The sequence below is a fragment of the Lactuca saligna genome, chromosome 8 (assembly GCF_052625555.1).
Source record: "Lactuca saligna cultivar CGN05327 chromosome 8, ASM5262555v1, whole genome shotgun sequence".
Classification (NCBI taxonomy): domain Eukaryota; kingdom Viridiplantae; phylum Streptophyta; class Magnoliopsida; order Asterales; family Asteraceae; genus Lactuca; species Lactuca saligna.
The window spans coordinates 130,192,800-130,217,453 of record NC_136424.1 but is presented as its reverse complement, the minus strand read 5'-3'; the positions used below and the strand labels follow the sequence as shown (position 1 = coordinate 130,217,453).

Here is a 24,654-nt window from a genome sequence, read left to right as displayed (position 1 = left end):
AAAATGATTTTTTTAAAATAATTGATTAATAATTATAATTTTTTATTTTCACGTAAACTATTTCTTTAAACTATTTCTTTGTATATTGCACTACTTTTCACCTTTCAAAAACTCAAATAAAACGACATTAATAGCTCCTACTCCACCTACAAAAACATCACATCTTGCTTTCTTTTATACTTGTTTTTTTCCTGGGGTTGGTTAATAAGACACCCTATTTTACCATTTAGACAACCCTAATTAATGTTTGAAATATTTTTATTGGTTGGAATTGCATTGTTTTCCGAAAAAGATGATTACAAGAAGTTGATTATAGGTTGACTTTTTATAAAAATGATTATAGGGTGTTTAAGGGGTGTTTTATTAGCAACACCCTTTTTTCCTTTTGTCACACGTAGAAAAGGGTTTTGATATTGTTATTTATGGGAAATTGGATTGGTTACAATCCCACTTCAACCATACCTTTCCCATATCTTCTCCTCTCCAATAAAAGTGCTACTGCTACTGCTATCTATAATTAATGATCACCACCTACAACTTTTAAATTTACTTTTGTTCTTAAAAATCTTTATACAAAGTACATCTCTTTTTAATCTATTAATTAGTTAAAAACTCATATTCTATCAATTAAGTAACTTAGTATTACAACTCAAATATTCAAACACTATCTTTTAGGGTCGATTTTATTACAGTTGATTAACTAACGAAGACTTGAGGCTCCCACCATTGCTACACATGGTCAAGAGATCCAACAAAGTTGCATACAACACATCAAGAGATAAATGCCCCAAATATCTCTTTGTTTCCCCCTCCGAATCCTCTCTTTCAACCTTGTATTCCTCCACTCCTCCGCCATTCCCCACCACCAACCACCACGATATGCCGCCTTCACCATCCTCCGGATCCACATGAACCACCACACCCACCGCTTCACCCTGCTCCACCTCAAAACAAAAGCTTAAAAAGTCCCGACTCGCGTTCATTCCCACACTAAGAGCTTCTTCATGCAGCCAATGGATAATTTGACTCGCAACCTGTTTAATTCACAATTAGTAAATTCTGTATTTTAATAGATACCGTATTGGACTGGGATTGAGACTGATGTCAATGAGACAAAAAAATTATATCTTTTTGTCCTGTTCAAACAAGCGAAACAAGATGGGACAAGGACTCGCTCTCGATATCTCATTTGTGCAAAAGATAAAAATGCCCTTGTCACCCTAATCATCAAAAATAGCCCTAGAAAGGTTGTCCAGTCCAGTCCACTCCAATTTAACAATCGTAGCCTTTAGGCTACGTTTGTTACATGGGACTGGACAATAAAGGACTTCTTTCTAGGGCTATTTCGATGATTAGGATGACAAGGGTATTTTCATCTTTTGCACAAATGAGATATCGAGAGCGGGTCCTTGTCCCATCTTGTTCCACCTTTTTGAATGGGACAAAAAGCTACAATTTTTGTCCCATTGACATCAGTCTCAATTCCAGTCTCCGACTCCCAGGTAGAACCTAATCTGTTCTGTTCTATCATGTCATGTCATGTCAAACATACGTCCCGTCTTGATCCAACTTCTTGGGTGGGATAAAAAATCCCCACCGACACCAGTTTCCATGGCGGTGACATTAAAAAAAGTAGACAAACACAGTACAATCTGTTCTGTCATGTCATGTCATCTATCGGACATACCTGTTGTAAAAGTATGACATGAAGGTCGGCTAAGTTACAATCATATCTATTGATGGAACAGCTGTTTTCACATTTCCCTTTAAAGAGCCCGACTACATTCGGAGCACCTTCACCTTCAATATTAGTACAATCATCAATCACCACCACTTTAGTGTGGGACTGTGACTTCCCCCTCTTCTCTGCCGCCCACATCTGGTGGCCGGAATGAAGAATGGACTGAGGGACATCCACCACCAGTGTCCATGAAGATGTACGAGAAGTCCATGTAGGATGAGACACCAATCTAACATACGATACACTCTTAGCCTATGTCATAATAATAAAATAAAAGGTTAAATTCAAAAAACAAAAAATAGCAACCTAATTTCAAGAAAGCAAAAAAATAAATTACCAGATTTTCTAGTTGTGTCAAAACTTTATATGAAAATATTCTGTGAGTTAGAGACATGCAGAAATGACCAAGAAGGTTTGACTTTGACCCATCTTTTCTTAGCTGCCCGAACTGTTGACTTTTGTTGGGAGAAGCTGACCGGTTCTTTGCCCGAACAAATACATGTTCATGAAAAAGTTGTTTCAAAAGAATTTCGGAGCTGATTCTATTTGGAAGAAATGATCTTTTTTTCACGGGTTGTTTTTCTTCTTCGCCATCAATTAAGGGTATGAGGGCATTATTGTCATTATTTTCTTCATCATCAGTTACATCATGATCTTGAGTGGATGATACAAGTGAAATGAATACAGAGGCTTCTTGATCTATGTTTAATTGTAAATGATTCTCTCGTATGCCGGTTACATTCACGCCTAATGATGGAACAAATGCTTCTTGATTTATTAAATTAAAAACCTGAATAAAAATTTAATAACAAATTAGTTTAAGAAAATAGATTTATTTACATTAAAGGGAAATCTCCAATAAAGTCCTAAAATTTTAGCCCGGTTTATGTTCTAGTCCTAAACTAATTTTTGTTTACGAAAAAGTCCCAAAAACCGGCAAAAGTTTGCATTTTGACCCTTTTTGACTGGTTGGAACCGGTAACAAGTTAATTTATGACTATTTCATAAATTGATCCAAAATATTGGGACTTTTCTACAAAAACAAAAAATATTAGGGTTTTTCTGCAAACAAAAACCTTATTATTATTATATTAAAAATATAAATAAGTATACTATTTTTTAAATTTGTTATTATTAATATTATTAATAATACATATAAATACATTTAAATTAAAAAATATTAAAAACGTTTTATAAAGGTGAAGGTTTTGCGGATGGTAATACTTTAAGCTTTGTAATCATGAATGTCTGTTTGTATATTCTAACTTTGTATATGGTCATTTCACATTTGTTATTATTGTTTTTAATTCAGAATATTAACATATAACAATTTAAAAGAAGCTACTGATTTTTCAAATTGTTTACAAATAGTGAGCATGTGATATGCGTGTATATCTTGTGTGTAAATATTTTTGAATTACCAACATGTGTGTTGCTCTTTTTCATTACTTTATCCTTGTGGTTTTTTTGGAAACATAGCAAATATAGTGTGATAAAGCAAAATAAATCATATTACTTTCTATTAAATAAGATATTTTAATTAATATTTTCGAATTTTGATATGGGCCACCAATGTAAATATTTATTGTGGATCTGTTGGATTTGAAAAGAAATCATTCTACCTAAAGAAATTTTATATACAAAGTGAGAAATCATTTTATCTTAAACTATTTATACATAATTTTACAAATAGGCAACTTCTTTTAAATTGTTAAGTGTTAATATTTTGATTTGAAAACAATAATAAGAAATGTGAAATGATCATATACAAAGTGAGGACATACAAGCAGTGATTTCCATACTTAAAGCATTACCATCACCACCACCTTCACCTTTGAATAATTTCTTTAATATATTTTTATTTAAGTGTATTTATATGTATTATTAAAAATATTAATAATAAATAATTTAAAATTTTAGTATACTTGTTTATAATAATAATAATAATAATAATAATAATAATAAGGTTTTTGTTTGTATAAAAGTCCTAATTTTTTTTTTGCAGAAAAAATCCCAATTTTTTTAGGTCATTTTGTGAAATAGTTCCAATATTTTAGGTTAGTTTATGAAATAGTCCCAAATTAATTTGTTGCCGGTTCCAACCGGTCAAAAGGGGTCAAAATGCATACTTTTGCTGGTTTTTAGGACTTTTTCGTAAACAAAAATTAGTTTAGGATTAAAACGTAAACCGGATCAAAATTTTAGGATTTTATTGAAGATTTCCTATATGAAAAACATATTGTACGTAAAAACAACTTTATTTGAAAATATGCTCGGCTTAACAAAGTATACAATTTATAAATATCTATAGAATTTAAAGACAAATAAGCGCCTGTAGCTCAGTGGATAGAGCGTCTGTTTCCTAAGCAGAAGGTCGTAGGTTCGACCCCTACCTGGCGCGTCTTTGGAGTTTTTAAGAACTTTTTGTTCGTTTTTGTTTTACTTTTTGGTTTTTGTAAATAAAACTGTTAAAGTCGGTTATTGTCAAATATAAAATAGATTGGTGAATATAAATTAGAATACCGTATAACAATTATAAAAGATTTCTATGAGTGGACAAAATAGCTGACACGTGAATGAACATTATTTTATATATACATATAGAACTATTAAAGTCATATTAAAATACGTTGAAGAATGGTGGATATAAATTTAAAATACCGTATAACGATTAGAAAAGAAATCTATGAGTGGACAAAATAGCAGACACGTGAATGAACAAAATACAGTCATGGACACGTGAAATATTTAGATACATGTTTAAATTTTGATACAACATATTAGAAATAAGGGTGCATGGTGTGGACGTTGTTCGGCCGGAAAACAATTGTGGGCCAAAGGCCCTTTCGGTTCCGTATGGCAACGGTTTCAGGTTGGTGAGGTTGGCCGGGTTGTTTTTTTCTAAAGTAAATTGTCTTTTTTTTTTTTTTTTTTTTTTTTTTTTTTTTGTTATCATTAACTTCAGCTTCATTCATTTCATTTATTGATTACCAAATTCATAAGAAATATTTACATAGAAGTTGCGGGTAAACAAGCACCAAGTTGTGTCGTAATCTTTTTTGGATAGTAAAACTAATTCTTTTAAAAACAACATCTATAGAGATACGTGATATATCAAAAAGACTTTCATGTGAAAGCCTCTATAATTTTTGTTATGGTATTATCAAACTCTAAGGAGATGGTTTTTTATGCGAACCAACATTCAACTTTTGTACACTCCACAAGAATCTAGACAATGATTTTCAGGCATGCTAAATAGCATTGATTGTATGTGTTGAGATTGAACGGGTGGTTTAGGACTCACCGTAAACATATGATTCAACGGGTAGTTTGAACTCACCGTACACATAAGAATATATAATGAATGTATTTTGTAACAAATATTCAAATTACTTACATTTACCTTTTGATACTACTTTTGAAAAAATAACATGTTTTGTAACAAAAAAAATCAAATTGTTTATTATCCATTTACGACATTGCCCTTAAAAAAGCTATGATATAATTGCCAAAATTATTATATTATTTCCTTTCTACGTCCCACACGAGCCACAAAGGCGGTCTTGACTTCAACAACGATTCAACATGAATCACACGGCGAGACAAACCATGAAAAAAAGGTCAACAAATCTAACAAATCATTTTAATTTTGTTTTAAACAATTTCATATTGTTATCGATTTAGCCATTTAGTTATTAGATTTTATTATTGAAACAATTATAATTGACTTATAGAACACTTATAATATATATAGCGAGGGAATTGGATAAACTTGGAGGGCAACGGTATCGTTCTTCGAAGTCTCTTTGGAAAGATCGATCATGTTATGAGGCGTCAATCAGAATGGCAATGGATGGAGGGAGTGGAAGCATCAAGCAGGGGCGGACGCAGGATTTCATAGTAGGGGTTGCACGATAGTAGAAAAAATAAAAATTTTAAAATATTTCGAAAATTTTTCCACTACGGCCGGAAAATTTAGGGGTTGCCGGTGCCACCCCGGAACCCCCCTAAATCCGCCCCTGGCATCAAGATGAAGCGACAGGAAGCAGCGACAGAAGAATATTTTTAATTGGGTGTTAAATGTTCGTGATTCCAAACTAAACTCTGACACCGGGTTGGGTTGATTCATACCAAAACCTCAATCTTCTAGATAAACTTCGTCTTTGTGGGAAATTCCAAGTTGGGTTTTTGAATTTTTCGAGTTTCTAGCTAATTTTCGAGTGGGGTTTCTCAAACTCTCCTGCATTTTCTCAATCTCGATTCTCTGTGTTGATTTTTGGATTCTTGTGAGATATCATATTAGAAGGTTGATGTTTCAATGGAAGAAGATGAAATTCCAAGAAGCTATTTTTTTTGCCCACCAAGTGTTTGATAAAATGCCAAAATCAGTTTTTCACTTGTTGCAGCTTTATTGTTCAAGATAATGTAGTTTATTTTGTTTGAGTGTTCCTTGTGCACACCAACAGTATGTTGGTGTGCCATTTCCTTTCTTCCTCTTTAATTCTTACTTAATAGCTTAAGCTTCATCTCAAGGCTTGTTCTCTTGTATGGCTTCTTCTTCTACAAGTTCGAGTGATATTTGTCTGTGCCCATTCAAAAGCTTCCATTGTTGCCCAAATGGTGAAGTGGGAAGTAAGGGGATTGTACGTATGATTTCACACATCAAAAGTCAGCATCTACTTACCGAAGATCGTAAATGTGTTTTACGTGAAGCTCTTTCTAGTGATGTTGGTTTATTTATGGCGGTGGAAGAAAGTTTGAGGGCCTTTGGTCAATGGATGGGTGGGAAGTGTTTGACTTTGCATGTTGTTAGTCGTTATTGTCATCACTCATATGGTCTTGTGAGTTTTATTACAGGGTTGACGGCCCGAGTCGTTACATTGTTGGTATTTTAAAGTCGTCTACTAAAGTGTCTGCGACAAATGTTCTTGGAGGTTTGGTTTTTGATGTTGGGCCCCTTGATCATGTTTTTAAAGCTCCTATCACTATTGTCAAGAGTATCTCCCACATTTGTCGCCTCACTTTCTCTCATGCATTGAAAACAGCTCTTTACAAGGTGATTGCCCATCCCGACTCGATTAAAGAATGGAGTTGCCTGTTACTTCTTCCTCGCTACACTCTGTAGATTTTTAGGCCCAACAATAGACAAAAATGTTGGTCTGGGAATAGAAAATCCTTACAACAAAGCTCCATCTTGAATTCCGTAGATATATGGGGGAAAGAGAGTGGTATCAACACGTTAGTTAAAAATATGTTAGACAATCCTGAGGTTAGGGCCATGGGACAGGCTAGAGGCATCCTTCAATAGGAGTCTACATCAAGTAACACCAACTCCCAAAAAAATCTAATACACATATGCGTAGAATCTCCTCCAAAGTCTGAATCTTTCTCTCACTCTGCCCATCTGTATGAGGGTGAAAAGTTATTCTGAAGTGAAGATGAGTACCCATCTCGTCGTGAAACAACTTCCAGAATCTGGAAGTGAAGCAAACATCTCGGTCTGACACAACTGACATCGGCACTCCATGGCGTGCTACCACCTCGCATACATAGATCTCGGCTAGCTTCTCAGCCGATATACTCTCCTGGATCGGGATGAAATGTACATTCTTGGTCAACCAATCCATAATGACCCAAATCAAATCCACTCCACGTGCAATCATGGGAAGCTTTGTGATGAAATCCATGGTGATGTCTTCCCCTTTCCACACGGGAATCTCCAACGGCTGCATCTTGTTGTGAGGTCACTGGTGCTCGGGCTTGACTTTCATGCAAGTCAAGCACCGCTTCACATACCATGTTAGGTCTCGCTTCATGCAGGGCCACCAATAATCAAGGGGAAGATCCCGATACATCTTCGTCGCCCCGAGATGAATGGAGAATCTCGACTTATGAGCCTCCTCCACTAGAACCTGGTGTACACCACCTTAGTAAGGAAACCAGGCCCTCCAATGCAGGGTCAACAACCCACGACTGTCATAATCAAATGAAGCCGCCTGACCTATGATCCTCTCATACTTCTGGCGCTCTTCTTTTATACCCTCAACTCGAGCCTCCCGAATTTGTTCCAATAACAAAGTAATCACTGTCATCCTCAAGAATATATCCTAAATAGGAGTTGCGGTTGCCTTATGGCTAAGAGCATCGGCCACCATATTGGCCTTCCCCGGGTGATAAAGGATCTCACAATCATAATCCTTCACCACGTCCAACCAACAACGTTGCCTCATGTTCAAATTCGGCTTCTCCATTAGATACCTCAAAGTCTTGTGGTCCGTGTAAATGGTACGACGAACCCCATAGAGGTAGTTTTGCCAAATCTTGAGGGCGAAAACCATAGCCCCCAACTCCAAATCATGCATCAGGTGATTCGCCTCGTGAGGCTTCAACTGCCTCGAAGCGTACGCTATCACGCGACCCCGCTGCATCGGTGTTGCACCCATACCCGTGATCGAAGCGTTATAGTAAACCACGAAATTTTCAATGCCCTCTAGCAAAGTCAGAATCGGTGCCTCATACAACTGCTATTTGAGAGTCTCGAAAGCTGCCTACTGATCAGGCCCCCAGCAGAATGTCACTGACTTTTTGGTCAGTTGGGTCAATGGAATAGCAATCTTGGTGAAATCTTGGATGAATCTCCAATAATAACCTTCCAAACCAAGAAAACTCTGAATCGCAGATGGATACCTTGGAACCTCCCACTACAACACGGCCTCTACCTTGGTCGGATCGACTACAATACCCTTCTAGTTGACAAGATGCCCTAGAAACTGCACCTCGCACAACCGAAACTCACAATTGGAGAAGTTTTCAAAAAGTCTCTCCCTCCTTAATGTCTCTAGCACCTCCCTCAGGTGCTCCTCGTGCTGCTCTTGAGTCTTGGAGTAAACCAAGATATTATCAATGAAAACTATCATAGACCGGTCCAGCATCGATTTGCACACGCGGTTTATAAGATCCATGAACGCGGCAGGAAAATCCTGAACTCTACCTGCCACTCTGGAGGTACCCTAGGAAAATCCTCTGGGAACACGTCCGGGTACTCCCGTATGATCGGTACATTGTGCATGGTCGCCTTAACCTTATCCCGGGTATCCATGACATAGGAGACATATCCTGTTCAACCCTGTTGTAGGTAGCGTCTCGCCCTCGCTGTTGAACACAAGGCCAGTCCAAACTGCGGCCTCCTACCCTGAATCACCAAGCCTCCCCTACTTGGGGTCTAAACTCGCACTAGTTGCTGCTCGCAGTCGATCACTGCCATATTGGGGCTCAACCAGTCCATACCCACGATAACCTTATTCCCTCACAGGGGAATAGGGACTATATCCATGGAATACTGCTCATTGAACAACTGTAGTGTACATCCCCGGTGAACCCTCATGACTTAAAAGACCCTATCATCTTCAATCTCTACATCAAGGGGACAGTCCAGATCCCTCGGAGCTCCAACAAATTGCTTGCTAAGCGTGAGCGATACAAAAGACCGGGTAGCCCCCAAATCGAATAATACTAGAGCAGATATGTCATTCACTAAGAATGATCCTATAACGAAACACATACACATAAGCGACAAATCAATATAAATAAAGAGATAAGGAGAAGATACATACCCGTCATAACAGCGGGAGTTGCACATGGCTCCTCTAATGTCATCTGGAAGGCTCTGCTCTTCACTACAGGTGCCTCAATCTGGCCCCAACGACCATCGATAATCCTTAATGCAGCAGGAGCGGGTTCCGCCACCTGTCCTGCTGCTGCTAAAATCGAGCACTGGGACCTCTTGTGGCCCCTCTGATTATACTGGAATCAAATCAGATCAGATACTATAGTGGTGGTGGTAGCAGTACAATCTCTGCTGACATGAGCAGTTCGACCGCACTTAAAGCAGCCCGAACTACCTACCCTACACGCCCCCTCATGCTGCCTACCACACTTGCTGCAGCGGGCTCGACCCTGCTGGCTCTTCCCTCGGAAATCTACCTTGGGCTTCTTGCCCGAACCTTCCACACCAGATGCTGCATCTAGCTTCCTCTTCCTCTCCATCTCTAAATAAATCTCCCTCTCCCGAGCCATCGCTATCATATCCTCCAGCACCCTGTAGCTGGATCGGTTCACAAACTACCAAATGTCTCTCCTTTACATCTCATGTTACCGAGCATTTTTCATCTTCTCTTCCGCCACATACTTCGGAACAAGAAGGGCCCTCTCCCTGAACTTGGCGGTGATCTCAGTCAACGTCTCAGTCATCTGCTAGAGATCCTAGAACTCCTACACAAGTAGTTGCACCTCTATCACAGGTACGAACTCAACCCTGAACCTGGTCGTGAAGTCACTTCAGGTCATAGTATCACGGGAAACATCACTAATAGTATGTCCGGTCTCCTCCCACCAATACTGCGCCCTATCCTTCAAGAGGCAGGAAGCAAGTCGGACCTTGTCCCCCCCCCCCCCCCCCCCCCGAGACAACGGATGGTGCGAAAAGCATTAGCGACATCCGCCAACCACCTGCTGCTAGCAATGGGGTCCCTATCCCCATGGTAGTATGGAGCTCCACAAGCTCGGAACTCCCTGAATGTCATTGTGCGCACCCCCATCATATCTGTTATCTTGATACGGAATGAACCTAACCTCTCATCAAGAATCTCCAAAATGCCCTCCTTGACCATACCAAAGATCATAGGAGTCTGGTTAGTGATACTGCACATGATTTTAGTTGAAATGAACTCCTTCATATGATCATCAAGCTACCCGAATCCAAAACCCGAGCCTGATCCCTCGCTGGCACCAGAACTGCCAACTGGTCTAGTGCGTAGCGTCACTATACTAAAAATACACCATAACAATCATCAGAATACTCATCATAACTCGAGGGATCACACACACTACAAGTTCCCTGGTTTCATCTCAACCCTTTGTGACTCGAGTACGGATCCTCTGCTTTTAGTAGTATGGGCCCATATTACCTTCCACATCTAGCCATACATTCCTCAAGAATTGCCCTGACTCCACCAAGTCCCTTTTCACTACTACTGCTCTCAGCACTAATCTCATCCTAGGCTTACCCCTAGGGTAATCTCCAACCCACTCTCCACCATCAGCTGCATAAGAAGTTCATGTTGCATGTCCCTAACTAGTTTGCAAATACCACTACATATTAATAAGACCAGATAATTCTTCGAATGAGAGGTATCTCCTTACAATAGTTGGACTCAAATAAGAGCTGTGAAATAAGGCTAAACCTAACCTTCTGAAATTATTTAGTCCTCATAATAGGTAACTTAGCGTACGTTCACTAGGTAGTTAAAGATAACTAGAACTCCTAAAAGCACAAATCAAGCAGCATTCAAGCATTGAGTAATCAAAACCAATCATATCCTAATCAGACCATCATATTACTGACTAATTAGTACTAGCATGTAGCTCAATAAGCTCATATTGTAGGCATACAAGGCATCCTTCCTAGATCCTTAGCCCTAATCTAGCATGCAGTTCACATATTCATAATTCATATCATAACATAAACATGTATGGGTAATTTGGGAGAATTTACTTGATCTCAGCTGATTGCATTCACCACACCCTTTTCTCTTTTAAAATCCTCTTTTATAAAAATGATTTTCTTTTGAACATTTTCATACCAAGTCCTCAGTTTGAGTTCATACACACCTGAGAGTGTGCCCGAATCCCTCAAAACAAGGCCCTGATACCAACTTGCAACACTCATAAAATACAGTTCTAAAAATTTCATTTTTAAATCATAAATAAACCATAGTTATTAAATCATCTCATCAAAACATAACTCATAGTATCTCAAAACATCATAAATGGTATATCCATATCAAAACATATGTCAAATATATCAAAGTAAACATCCCAGGCTAAACATCATGGTGTGTGCAATGCAGTCATCCTGAGCCTCTTCCCTTTGCTACCAAAAGAACCTGAAACCAAAACTAAAAACCGTTAGTACAAAGCTTAGTGAATTTCCCCCCAAACTACCACATACCATACACATACCATGCAACTAGGAGATACGGGCCCCACCTACACTCAAGGAGATTCGGGCCCCGCCCACACTCGGATAACGGACCCCGCTCTATGAAATACAAGCCCCGCCCACACATAGTGAGATACGAGCCCCACCCACACAATCTAACATTACCACTGCTAATAGGGGAGAAACACGTGTCATATACGAAGGGTCTTCTCATATATCCAACTCTATAAATCTGGATACCATTTTAGTTGTTCCTTCTCTATCCTCTAACCTTCTATCCATCAGTTAGATCACAAAAACTATGAACTATTTTGTAACATTTTGGCCTGATAAGTTTGTTTTTGGGGACATTTTGACTCACCAAATTCTTAGCTATGGTATTAGGAGTGGAAATTTGTACTAGCTTGTTGAAAAATCACGTGGTGAAGCTTATAGTGCTGGAATAAATCAAGGTAGTAAAGAGTTAGCGTAGTTATGGCATCATCACTTGGGCCATTTATCTTTTAGTAATCTTTGAAAAATGAAACGAATTTTTTTTACATACAAAAGATATTGATTTTCAGTGTGATGTTTGTGAAAATGGAGAAAAGCCATAGAATTTTGTATACTCCCAACTTTAATAAAACTTCATTTCCTTTCATGACTACTCATTATGATGTTTGGGGTTCGGACTGGATCCCCCCACCTACTGGTGCTCATTATTTTTTTACATTTATTTATGAGTGCCCTCGAATGACATGGATATCTCTCCTTAAAACCAAAGGAGAAGTTGGCGGATGTTTCAGGAACTATATGCAATGGTGAAATCCCAGTATAAATGTAACATATAGGTCCTACAAACTGATAATGGGGGTGAGTATATCAACCATTAAATAGAAAATTTTTTGTAAAAAAGACTCCATTAAACACTAAACCTCGTGTGCTAATACACCCCAATAGAACGGATTGGATGAACAAAAGAACCGACAACTACTTGAAGTAGTTAGAGCCTCACTATTTGACATGAATGTACTAAGAGAATACTGAGGGAAGCAGTTTGCTCAGCTGCATATCTCATTAATCAAACTCTGTCTCGAGTTATTGATTTCAAGACTCCCCTTAAAAAACTTCAGTAACTTTTTGCTACACCAGCACCTCCAAACCTAGAACCACATGTTTTTGGATGCATATCATATTTACATCAGAACATAGGAAAGTTAGAGCCACGAGTAACAAGATGTGCATTTCTGGGATATGCGTATCTTAAAAAGGGTTATCAGTGTTATGATCCTAAAGAAAAAAAGTTGTACATCATTCGAGATGTTGTTTTTCAGGGGGAAAAACACTTGATGTTGAAGAAGAAATCACTCATGAATACCCCAGAAGTCATATAACCAACTAAGACTCCTTCTGTTACCAATGATATCAGTATTGAATCCGTGCCTCCTGTTGTTACCGATGATGTTGAGTTTGTGGAAAATAATGGTGAAGAAAGTAATGAGTATCTTGACAATTATGTGGGTCAGAATGATCATTGTGAGAAAAATAAATGTACAACTTCCCAAACTACCCCTATTACCTTTGAGAATCCACAAGCTTCATCACAGGTAAATACTCAATCTAATTCTCTTGATTTACATGAACAGATTAGTGAACCAAGGTACCTCACCAAACAAAACAGGTACGTTCCAAAGTGACAAATATCTATAAGCAATTATATTTCATTTCACATCCTTTCGAAATCTCATGCCTTTTGTGAATAAACTATCACTGATATCTATTCCTAATGATGTTCAGGAGGTATTAAAGGACCAAAAGTGGAAAGAAGCCATGAACAAAGAATTGAAAGCACTACAGAAGAACCATACACGGAAATTAATATCTCTTCCACCAGGAAAGAAGATTGTTGGATGTAGGTGGATACATTCTATCAAGCTTGATTCAAATGGAAACATTGATAGATATAAAGCAAGGCTCGTTGCCAAAGGATACACTTAAAAGTATGGGATTGACTATACAGGCATGTTTGCCCTTATTGCAAAAATAAATACCATCTGTATTCTCATCTCCATATAAGCAAATAAAGACGAGCCCTTGAGACAAGTTGACGTAAAGAATGCATTCCTTAATGGGGTCGTATAAGAAGAGGTCTACATGGAACCTCCTCCAGGCATAAATTGTCAAGGAAAAGTGTAAAAATTAGAGAAGGCTTTGTACGAAGTAAAACAATCTCCCCGATCCTGGTTTGGGAGATTTTTGGACTTCATGAGAATGACCGGTTATAAACAAAGTGACACATATCACACACTCTTCATTAAGCAAAAAGGAATTAAGGTGATTGCCCTTATTATATACATAGATGACATGGTGGTCATTAGAGATGACCTAGAAGAAATAACCAATCTCCAATCAGTCCTCACAAAAGAATTCAAATTGAAGGACCTGGGAAATCTTAAGTATTTCTTAGGTATCGAAGTGGCTAGATCAATTGAGGGTATCACCATGAGTCAAAGAAAGTACGTACTAGAATTACTCACTGAAACTGGCATATTAAATTGTAAACATGTAAAGACTCCCATTGAAATGAATCATGGTTTAACTATCCATCCATATCAAGTTCCAACCAATAACAAGAGGTATTAAAGACTGGTTGGAAAGCTCATATACTTATTCACACGAGACCATATATTGCATATGCCGTAAGCATCGTGAGTAGACTCATGCACTCACCAAGTGAAGAACACATGAAGGAAGTCTACCGCATATTATAATATCTTAAGTCATCACCAGGGAAAAGGTTGGTTTTCGCCAAGAATCAAAGTGAAGAAATAAAAGGGTATACAGACGCAGATTGGGCTGGAAGCAAAACTGATGGTAAGTTTACATCAGGATACTTCACTTTCGTAGGAGGTAACCTGGTTACATGGAGAAGTAAGAAACAAAATGTCATTTCTAGATCAAGTGCAGAGTCTGAATTTCGAGGAATGGTACATGGAGTGTGTGAATTAATCTGGATAAAAACGAATCTTGAGAGATCTTGGGATTAAGCAACCAGACACTTTTATGTTGTACGGTGACAACCAAGCAAAAAAAAAAAAAAAAAAAAAAAAAAAAAAAACTCATGCAACACGATAGAACTAAGTATGTAGAAGTTCATTGTCACCTTATTGAAGACTATCTCGAAAAAGGTATAATTAGCCTTCCTTCGGTTGTCTCAAAAGATCAGCTTGCAGATATGTTAACAAAGTTTGTTTGTGGACGAGTCTTTAAAAGCTCTCTGGACAAGTTGGGAATGATAGATTCTTCACCTTGAGGGGGAGTGTTAGTGAGAGCTTATTTTAGGCAATGATTTGATCAATAATGTATTTATCCCCTTTCCTTGTTTACAGATGTTATTATCTGTATGTATGTTGTATATGTGTATATATTGCATCATTCTCTAGATTTTTTATGTTTCAATGAAAAACCTCTTCATATTGAATCCTCTGTTCTTCAATACTTACCTACATATACTTGCATACATTTCCCATCTCATGTGTACACTTATGAAGGACAAATATGACTAGAATTCAATATTTTTCACTATTTACAAAGACATGGAATTAGGGTTAGATACAAGAAATAAATATGTACTTATGTTATTTTATTTATTATATCTACTACTTCCATAAAAAATAAAAAATAAAAATCTATTCAAATATAGCAACATCATACCAACACGATTCGATTTTTACATTTTTATCCTGTGGTTAGTGTTTGTTTTTCAATCGCTAAATTATTTAGAAAGCTCATTTTTAGCGCCAAAAATTATATTTAAATGATTTTTGTACATAAAATAGATTAATTAAGTTGAATAGTGTGCAAAGGATAAAACAAGCGTATTTGATGTAATTTACTTTTAAAGAAATTTTGAGTTTAAAATGGTTGAATATGAAAATTTGTATGTAAAGTAGATAACTTTAGCGTTCATGGCCGGAAATTTTCCGAAAAATCCCAAAGTTTGACAAAGTTATCAAATTCAAGACTCAAGTCCAATTATGTATTTTGTTGTTGCTTAGGTAAATGAACAATACATGTTGCTGAAATATTGAACAACAAAGGAGCCCAAATTTATCTTCATGTACAAGCCCATAAAATTGCAAGATAGAGAGGCCCATACAATTCAAAGCCTAATGGCAATGCTATCGCCTATCTATACAATATTACAAAAAAAACGACCATCTTCTCCATAACACCGACCATCTCCATCAGCCACTGCCCTTGACCCATCTCCATCAGCCACTGCCCTTGACCTCATCACGCCACCAACAGCCACAATATGACAATATCATAACTTGAGTTACAAATTATCATTTGACAAGTCTTTTTTTTGACAAAAAGTGGCTAGATGTCATTTTTTGGTCATAACTTTGAGGACCAAAATTTAGGTTTGTCTTTTTTTGAATTTTCATTAAGTTGAATTTAGGTTTAATAAAAAGCAAAACACCAAAAAAATATATTCCTAATACAATATCATGAACTGGTTTTGCTTAAATTAACTTTTCCTTGTGAGATCGAACTATATTATTTGCAGACCTTATATACTTGCCAGTAAAAGAATCAGTCAAAATTTGAGTGTATTTTTCAAAGTATAATATTGTAAAAGGAAATTTGAAGATATATTGTTATAGTAAGGTAGATTTACAAATTACAATTATTAATGAGAAGTAAATAGAATGTACAAAGTAAAAATGGAAAGAAATATAAGTTGGATGCTATAATGATGTAGGGGCACTTTTTGATCCAACTTAGTATAGGCAAATTGTTTATGACCCGAAATTTCATATAAAGTTGGTTTGATTAGAATAATTATGAACACTCAACGGGCAATCGCATGTGGAAGTTGCAAAAAGAATCATGTGATATCTAAAGGGGTCCTACGGTCATGACTTATTTTATGTCTCAACTAACTAATGTGTTATTATATAATTCTTGAATTACCAGGGGATTCAGATGACCAAAAAAAAACACATCTAGCTACTTTTGGTACTCGAAGAAGCAGTCGGTTATTGCATGTTCAACATGTAAAGTAGAGTATAATTCAGCAGATTCTAGTACATATCAAGCTATTTCTTAATTATATATCTATTAATATTTGACAAAGGGAGCCTACGAAGATCTATGTTCATAATGTTTCAATCATTACTCTAACGAATGATCCATCTATACATGAACAAAGCAACCGGTTTTATAAATAAAATTATAGGGCTTGACAAATAAACCTAAATATTATCAATCATAAGCTATGGATAATGATAGGGATAATCATAGGTGGGTACCCGTCTCATTTGGCGAGAACTGGAACAGAATCGACGGTTCCTAACCCTAAAAAGTTAGAACCGAAACTAGAATCAATTAAGGCAGTTCTTAAAATTTAGGAAACAGTTTCGGAACCGACGGTTCTGGTTCTAAGAGCAGGCAACCCAGTTATATCTATTTTATTAACATATATCAATATAACCGTAATTTAATTCAGTCCAAATCAAAGACAAACAAAATTATGCTAATTTATTCTAAACTGGGCTAAATAACACATATATTCTTACAAAATACTAATATATATATATATATATTATATATATATATATATATATATATATATATATATATATATAGACACACACACACACACATACACACACTAGGTTATAACTAATGGAGACCATTGTTATAAAAATAACTAAATTTTTAAATTGAAACTCATAATTAATAATCAATTATTTTTATTAAATTATTAATTAAACATGATTTTGAAGGATTTTTAATATAGAAATAGATTTAATTATCGGTAATTATAACCAAAACTTATTAAAAACGAATTTAATTTTTTTTTGAAAATCATGACTCAAATAAACTCAAAAGCATTGCTTAAACTCAATAATTTCAAAATCAGACCTAATTTATGATATCTATGTTCCTATAAAAATGGAATGAAAGCATTGTTTAAACTCAGTAATTTCAAAATATTACCTTTTTTGGTGCGTCGTGAGTTATCTTAGGTTTTTGCATTGCGTCAAGGACCTGAAATGAAAAGTATACGCATTGCGTACTTACCCTTAGCTACACTAATAAGTACAATTTGGAATAGACCCCCCCCCCCCCCCCCCCCCGGGACAATAAAGATAGAAAAATACCTTCTGACCTGACAATCGGGATTAGAAGTACCAACAATGGAAGAAGTTGTTGTCTTTTAAACTTTAGTTACTTAAGGGCAATGATTAAAGGCAAGGCGGTGGTTTGAGTCGGTTGTATTAAGATAGAGATATAAATAAGGGCAAGGCAGTTAAGCCACTGCTCTTGACGATCAATAGCAGACCAAAAATCGCATTCTCCTTCTCTTCCTCGTAGGTATCTCTATCTATCGATATTTCCCCAAATTTCAGTTTGTCGCATGAGATGTGGTGTTATGGTGAAGCAACTGACCTAAAACGAGAGATAAGGAAGATTCTGATAAATCGATATTTTCTAGACGGTGGGTCAGTGGATTAAAGTAACCTGGGTGTTAACTGGAGCAAACCCACTGGACAGTTGAAGCGATGGATTAAAAAGACACCACGTAACACACCATGTGTTCAAGAAAATAATCATTTATAAAAAATAAAAAATAAACAAATAACAACCGATGGCAGTGAAGAATTGTTCACAAATGGGCCTTACAACCACTATATTATATAATATCAATAGTTTTAAAAAATAATAAATAATAAGAAAATATCAAGTGTCATTTTTATAGAACATTTAAAAAATTTAAAAAAGTTATAAATTATGAGAAAATGACAATTGACATTAATAACTACTCTTATATATATATATATATATATATATATATATATATATATATATATATATATATATATATATAGTTCGGTTCATGTGAGACGACCTAATTTTGTGACACCGTGAGATTATGTATATATATATATATATATATATATATATATATATATATATATATATATATATATATAGTTAGGTTTATGTGAGACGACCTAATTTTGTGAGACCATGAGATGCATTTTTTTTTTGTTTATTTTATTTATTTTTAATTTTTTTAGTTAATTAAAGTTCCGAAATTAATATTTAAAAAAAGAATTTTTGGATTTTTCCATTTATTTTGCATTTTAAAATTATTTTTTAGAATATGTACAGTATAATATTCTATTAAAATATTTCACGTATTTTAAAAAAAAAAAAAACGGGATTTTTTTTAGTTAATTCAAATTCCAAAAATAATATTTAAAAACAAGAATTTTTAGATTTTTCTATTTATTTTGCATTTTAAAATTATTTTTTAGAATATGTCACTATAATATTCTATTAGAATATTTCATGGATTTTTCAAAAAAAAAAAAAACGGGATTTTTTTTAGTTAATTCAAGTTTCGAAAATAATATTTAAAAAAAGATATTTTGGATTTTTCCATTTATTTTGTATTTTAAAATTATTTTTAGATTTGGTCTCACAGTCTCACAAAATTAGAATGATCTCAAATGAACATAAACATATATATATATATATATATATATATATATATATATATATATATATATGTGTGTGTGTGTGTGTGTGTGTGTGTGTGTGTGTGTGTGTGTGTATACCAGTTTTGGCAGTACCAGACCCGTACCAAAAGGTAAGTGATAGGGGCTAACGTTCGGGGGTATGGTTCCAATTGATTCAAGTTTTCAAACAAAATCAGAGTTTGAAAATGATTTAGAACAAGAGATCTAAATATAATTTGTGTGTGTGTGTGTGTGTATATATATATACCAGTTTTGGCAGTACCACACCGTACCAAAAGGTAAGTGATAGGGGCTAACGTCCAGGGGGTATGGTTCCAATTGATTCAAGTTTTCAAACAAAATCAGAGTTTGAAAATGATTTAGAACAAGTGATCTAAATATAATCTGTTTGATAGGTTATATTTCTTGATCAATTGAATACAAAAGGTTGAAACAGAATATGAATACAATCAGGAAAAGCTCTCCTCCTCTAAAAGTATCATTCTCATATTTATAGGGAAAACTGAAAATACAAAAAGTATAAGCACTTTGACATAAAAGCTTCGTTACAAAAGTAGTCCTTAAAATAAAATACAATCAAACATTCGACATTACAAACAACTAAGATAATTTTGATACATCACAACCTTCGAACCCCAAAATTCTCCCCCTTTGTGATGAATGTCGAATCTAGGTTGTGAATAATCGTGCTGCTTTATGTAACACCTTTCTTATCTATGAGTACCAGTTGACCATCTTCCGAATCTCCGCTTTCTCCTTGCCACTATTCTTTGCACAACTATTCGTGCGAGTCAACAGATTTGTGTAGTGCGAAGAAGTGTACTTTTCAATATCATTCATTTGAAACAGAAACTTCGTAATTATCCCCTTTTTGTTCTTTCCAACAAAAACTATCCCCAATGGGTTCAAACATATTTCTCCATTTTCGTAATCTTTCAACACAGCCTGGTTCTTGATCATTGACTTGGGAACAGAAACTTGCTTTCCTAAAGTTGTAGCCAGATCAATATTGGTTAAGGCTAAGGCTCCATAGTAACCATCAATGAAAACCTTCAAATATTCGAAACCAATCATAAAATCTTCCTGATTCAACACTTGAAGCTTCGAAACATCAAATTACTTTAAGATCGTAGCAACCATCAAAAGATCATAAAGATTCATCAAAGGAAAGTCAGCAACTGAGAAGTCGAATACAGCGTTGTTTGCTCGGATATCATAGTATCAAAAATTCTGTAACATACCCTCGAATAACATATATTTGGATACGTTAAGAACTCGAACTATTTTGATTGATGACCATACATCTTCTTCATTCTTTCCAAAAACTACATGGAAACGAAACTTCATTCTTCTAAACTCTTCTTTATCCTTGAATTTATTTGCAAGTTCGAATTGCTCATCGAGAAACATCATAAGATTTATCGGAATATCCAACTGATTGAACTCAGTGTTCTCAATTTCATAACTTTTCTTCGGAGTCTTGCTAAGTAAATGTATTTCACCCGAAAGGACAATAGCTTCGATGTATTCGTAACTGTAATGCTTCGCAGGATCTCCCATGTTTTAACCTGGTGGATCATTAGCTCTAATTCAAAGTATACTTTGAATTTGCCTTTGTCTCTCTAGTTATTGTTCCAAATCAGCTTTCTTCTCTTCAGCTACGGGTTCATGCAAAATGCCCTTTCCTTTATTTTTCATCTGTATTGTGGTAGGAGTAGGTATTGAACTTGTTCCTCCACCAGCAGAACTTCCAATAATGATTCCTTTTGTAATAGGCTTTGTTGTTGTTTTAGTTGTTTTTGAAATTGTAGAAGCAGTTATCAAAGAAGTAGGAATTTGAAGAGGACACCTTACCCACAACCTTTGCATCTCCATCATTCTTGTTTGAAGAGCTACCACCAGTTCTGAACCTTGACCCCCTGCTAACACCTGCCTTTTCTCCCCCTTGCACCCCTGTGAAAACAGGTGGGGCATCCGTTGGCATAATATTTAGCAATTTTGAAAGAGGGGCTAACTCCTTGTAAATACAAGATTCTGGTAGTTAGATTGTGCCTTCACCCATTTCTCATTTTGTCGATCTACATCAGTAATGGCTTTAAGAAGTTTGTTCTCCTGATTCTTTAACAAGATATCAACTTCGAGACTTGACACATAATTCTTACCCCCTCCATCATCCTGAAGTTGCAGAACGAAATTAAGCTTTCTGTTGAGGATTTTAATTTGTTTCCCTGTAAGCAACTAGTTTTCCGGAATGTTCTCTTCCTCATGATCAAACTCGATATCAGCAAAAGTACCATCAAACTCATCATCATCATTATTATGATCTTCTTCTTCATAATCGATTGGTGGATCAGTGGATTGGGATGAAAATAATGAGGTAATGGGTTGATTGAGGATATTATCAAATGTGGGTGAATGGGTGATAGTAGGAACAGTAGAAACAAATGGAGGTAACGAAGTAGAAGCATCGATTGTGGAAGTTTCGAAAGTAGATGAAATGACAAGATTAGGAGTACCTTGATCTTGAAAATCTTTGTTATTAGAGACTCCTTCACCTATATTAACATTTGTAGAGTACCAGATACATTTGCAGTGATGTATGAGGTTCAAACCTCATCATGAAATGATACGGTATTCGAAACCTTGGGTGGTGTGACAATTGTCTTCTCAGGAGTAGAAACTTTCATTGAATCACCTTGATAAATGGTTGTGTCCGCAACAGATGTTTTTGCAGGATCATTAGTATTTCCAGTGGTCTCAGCATTCGACTTAATTGGAGAATTCTACACAGGTGATTATTCGGCATCTTGGATTGGAGACTCAGGTACAACATCCTCGTCCATGGAATCATCATGAATTACCAAGTTTCAAGGTTTTTTTCTTCTTCTTCTGAGAAATATGTTTTTCCATATCTTCTGCCCTCCTTTTCTTTGATGCAGGAGAAACTGGTACCTACACTTCTTTTGTAGGTGAAGATTTCGAAGTACTTTCAGTTGTAATTTTCTTGGATCCCTTCTTTGTCTTCGAAGGACCAGTAGTAGGAGATAACAAAACTCCATTTTAGATGTCTGGATTTATCTTCTTTAAATAATTCACCATAATAGGATGAGCAGGATCAACTTTGCAAAGCATGGCATCAGGATGAGCAGGATCAACTTGTAATATAAAAACTAGAAGAATGACTTACCTTTTCTTGTGGTTGATCACTAAATTAATTCCAAATTAATTCTTGATCAATACTAATTAAATAATATGATTTCATATTAATATATTATAACTTATAATATATTAATAAATCATAAACATACTATTCTCAAAAGATTATCCATACAAATTGTTTCGGTGAAGTGAAATGGTTCGGGTCAAGTACATACCAAATATAGTTATGGACTTAGATACCTTATCCAACACTCCCAAGCCTGACCCACTCAACTTTCTATATTACAGGTAGTGGAACAAGAGCATAGTTGGACAATGAAGAGGAATTTTGGATTATATGTCAGTATATGTAAATAACTGTTGTAAGGCCTATATTGTATTATTTATGTTTTTGATCTGTATCGATGTTGGCATCCCGAGTTTTGTAATGAAATGAAAAACCCATTTCTTTAAGAAATTCTTTGATAAATTTTTATCCTTTTTGTTTTGGGGACAAATTCCGCAACACTTTTTGAAAGATCACTCTGATTTTATTTTAAAAGCATAAACGGAATCAGTCTTTTCTGGCCGTGAAAATGGGGACGTCACACATGGTCAAGGTCAAAAACTTTCAGAGGATTGGTCTTTGTCAACTTTAATATTCGAATCATGGCATTTTTCTTTACCCTTAGCTAATGTTTTGACATTAATGACAGATAACTGAGAACAGTCAACAACTTCTTCTACTTCAATTTCACTTTGATATCAACAAAGTTGTTTTGAGAGTCAGAAGTTGAATTCTCAGTCTTTTCAAAATCTTGATTTTTTCATTTATAGTCAAAGTCTTATTAACTATATCAACAAGATCATTAGCATTTAGATGTTCATCAGTTTTCACTATTTCATAGGGATATCTACTATCAGGAACTTTATCAAAGTCAGAAGTAGTCATTTCACAATCATGAGTAGTTGCATCTACTTTTTCCCTTTTGAAAGATAAGAATGGTAGAAGGTATCTATGTTGTTCTTTACTTATGTCACTAGAGTGATGCAATTCAGTTAACTTACAATAGAGTCTATTAGCAGAATTACAGTTAATATTCCTTTGTTTTAACAAAATCATATTATTTGTATTCAAACTATCTCTATCAACCATGATATTCGTTATTTGCAACTCTAGATGATCTATTTTAGCCTTCTTCGCCTCCAACATCCTTTTGGTTTCTAGTAACTGAGTACCAGATTTTTTTAGCCTCATTACTAGTTGAAATAAGCAAATCATTAACATAAGTAATGGCTGCATCAAACTCATATAGAATCGAGTCATATGCACTTAAGTGAATATTAAATTATTGAAAAAGAGAACGTACTTAAGAAGTCATTGGTGATTTATCCGAAGATGTTGACACAAAGCACTTCCCTGTTATCTTCTCTCCTTCCTCATACACATCATACATTGCCTCGTGTGTAGGCTTTCTCGTCTCTTCATCGTCTGAACCTTGCGACCAAATTTGATAAGAGCCATCTTCATCATCTACCCCCTTGGCCACCAATGACTAACCCTTAGCTTTAGCACAAACCTCTTCCAGCCTTTCCACGTAATAAGATTTATCTTTCACCTTATTCTTTTTCTCATCACGCTTACGAAGCATACAATAAATTTCCATATGATTTTCCTCATTGCAATAATGGCAGTGGAATCCAGCATCGCCTTTAATCTTTTTCTCTTTATTCTCTTCGTCAACTTGAACTTCCTTCTTTTCTACCTTCTTCTCACCACCTCCAACTTTCCCAACAATATTTCCCTTCATCTCACCAGATTTTGATCTTGCATTGAATGACTTTTCAAAGGATTTCTTTACTTGATTGTTAGAGTAAAATGTGACAGCTTCATCATCTGAATTTACAATTAATCCCTCATCATCCGAATCTTCCTTTTCATTAGCTTATTTTTCACTAACTTTTGAAACTAATGCAAGCGGTCCACCAAGACTAATTTTTTCTTCTTCAACAATTTCATTAACTTCGGCTTCATGAGTTTTCAACAGATTGTACAGATCATTCAACAAAAAGTTATCAAAACTTTGTTGAGTCTTCACCATTAAACTCACGTTTCGCCATTCCTTGCGAAGACCCATAACAAATGTGAGATTAAACTCCATTGTTGACCTATTGATACCATATCAGCTGCACTTGTGGATTAGTTCATTAAGACGATCATAATACAATTCGATAGA

General features: G+C 35.6%; 1 protein-coding gene and 1 non-coding gene across 2 annotated transcripts; one reads left to right on the top strand and one right to left on the bottom strand.

Annotated features, from left to right (window-relative positions):
- Positions 1–686: 686 nt before the first annotated feature.
- LOC145010097 (mediator of RNA polymerase II transcription subunit 17-like) lies at positions 687–9,787 on the bottom strand. Its single transcript, XM_078968681.1, has 6 exons — positions 9,647–9,787; positions 9,355–9,544; positions 9,138–9,286; positions 2,079–2,531; positions 1,688–1,993; positions 687–1,034 (listed from the first exon to the last, which is right to left on the bottom strand). The coding sequence occupies exons 1-6, from the start codon at positions 9,785–9,787 to the stop codon at positions 687–689; spliced, it is 1,587 nt and encodes a 528-aa protein (XP_078824807.1).
- Positions 4,070–4,142, top strand: TRNAR-CCU (transfer RNA arginine (anticodon CCU)). Its single transcript has one exon. It is a non-coding gene; the product is annotated as a tRNA-Arg (tRNA).
- Positions 9,788–24,654: the final 14,867 nt, after the last annotated feature.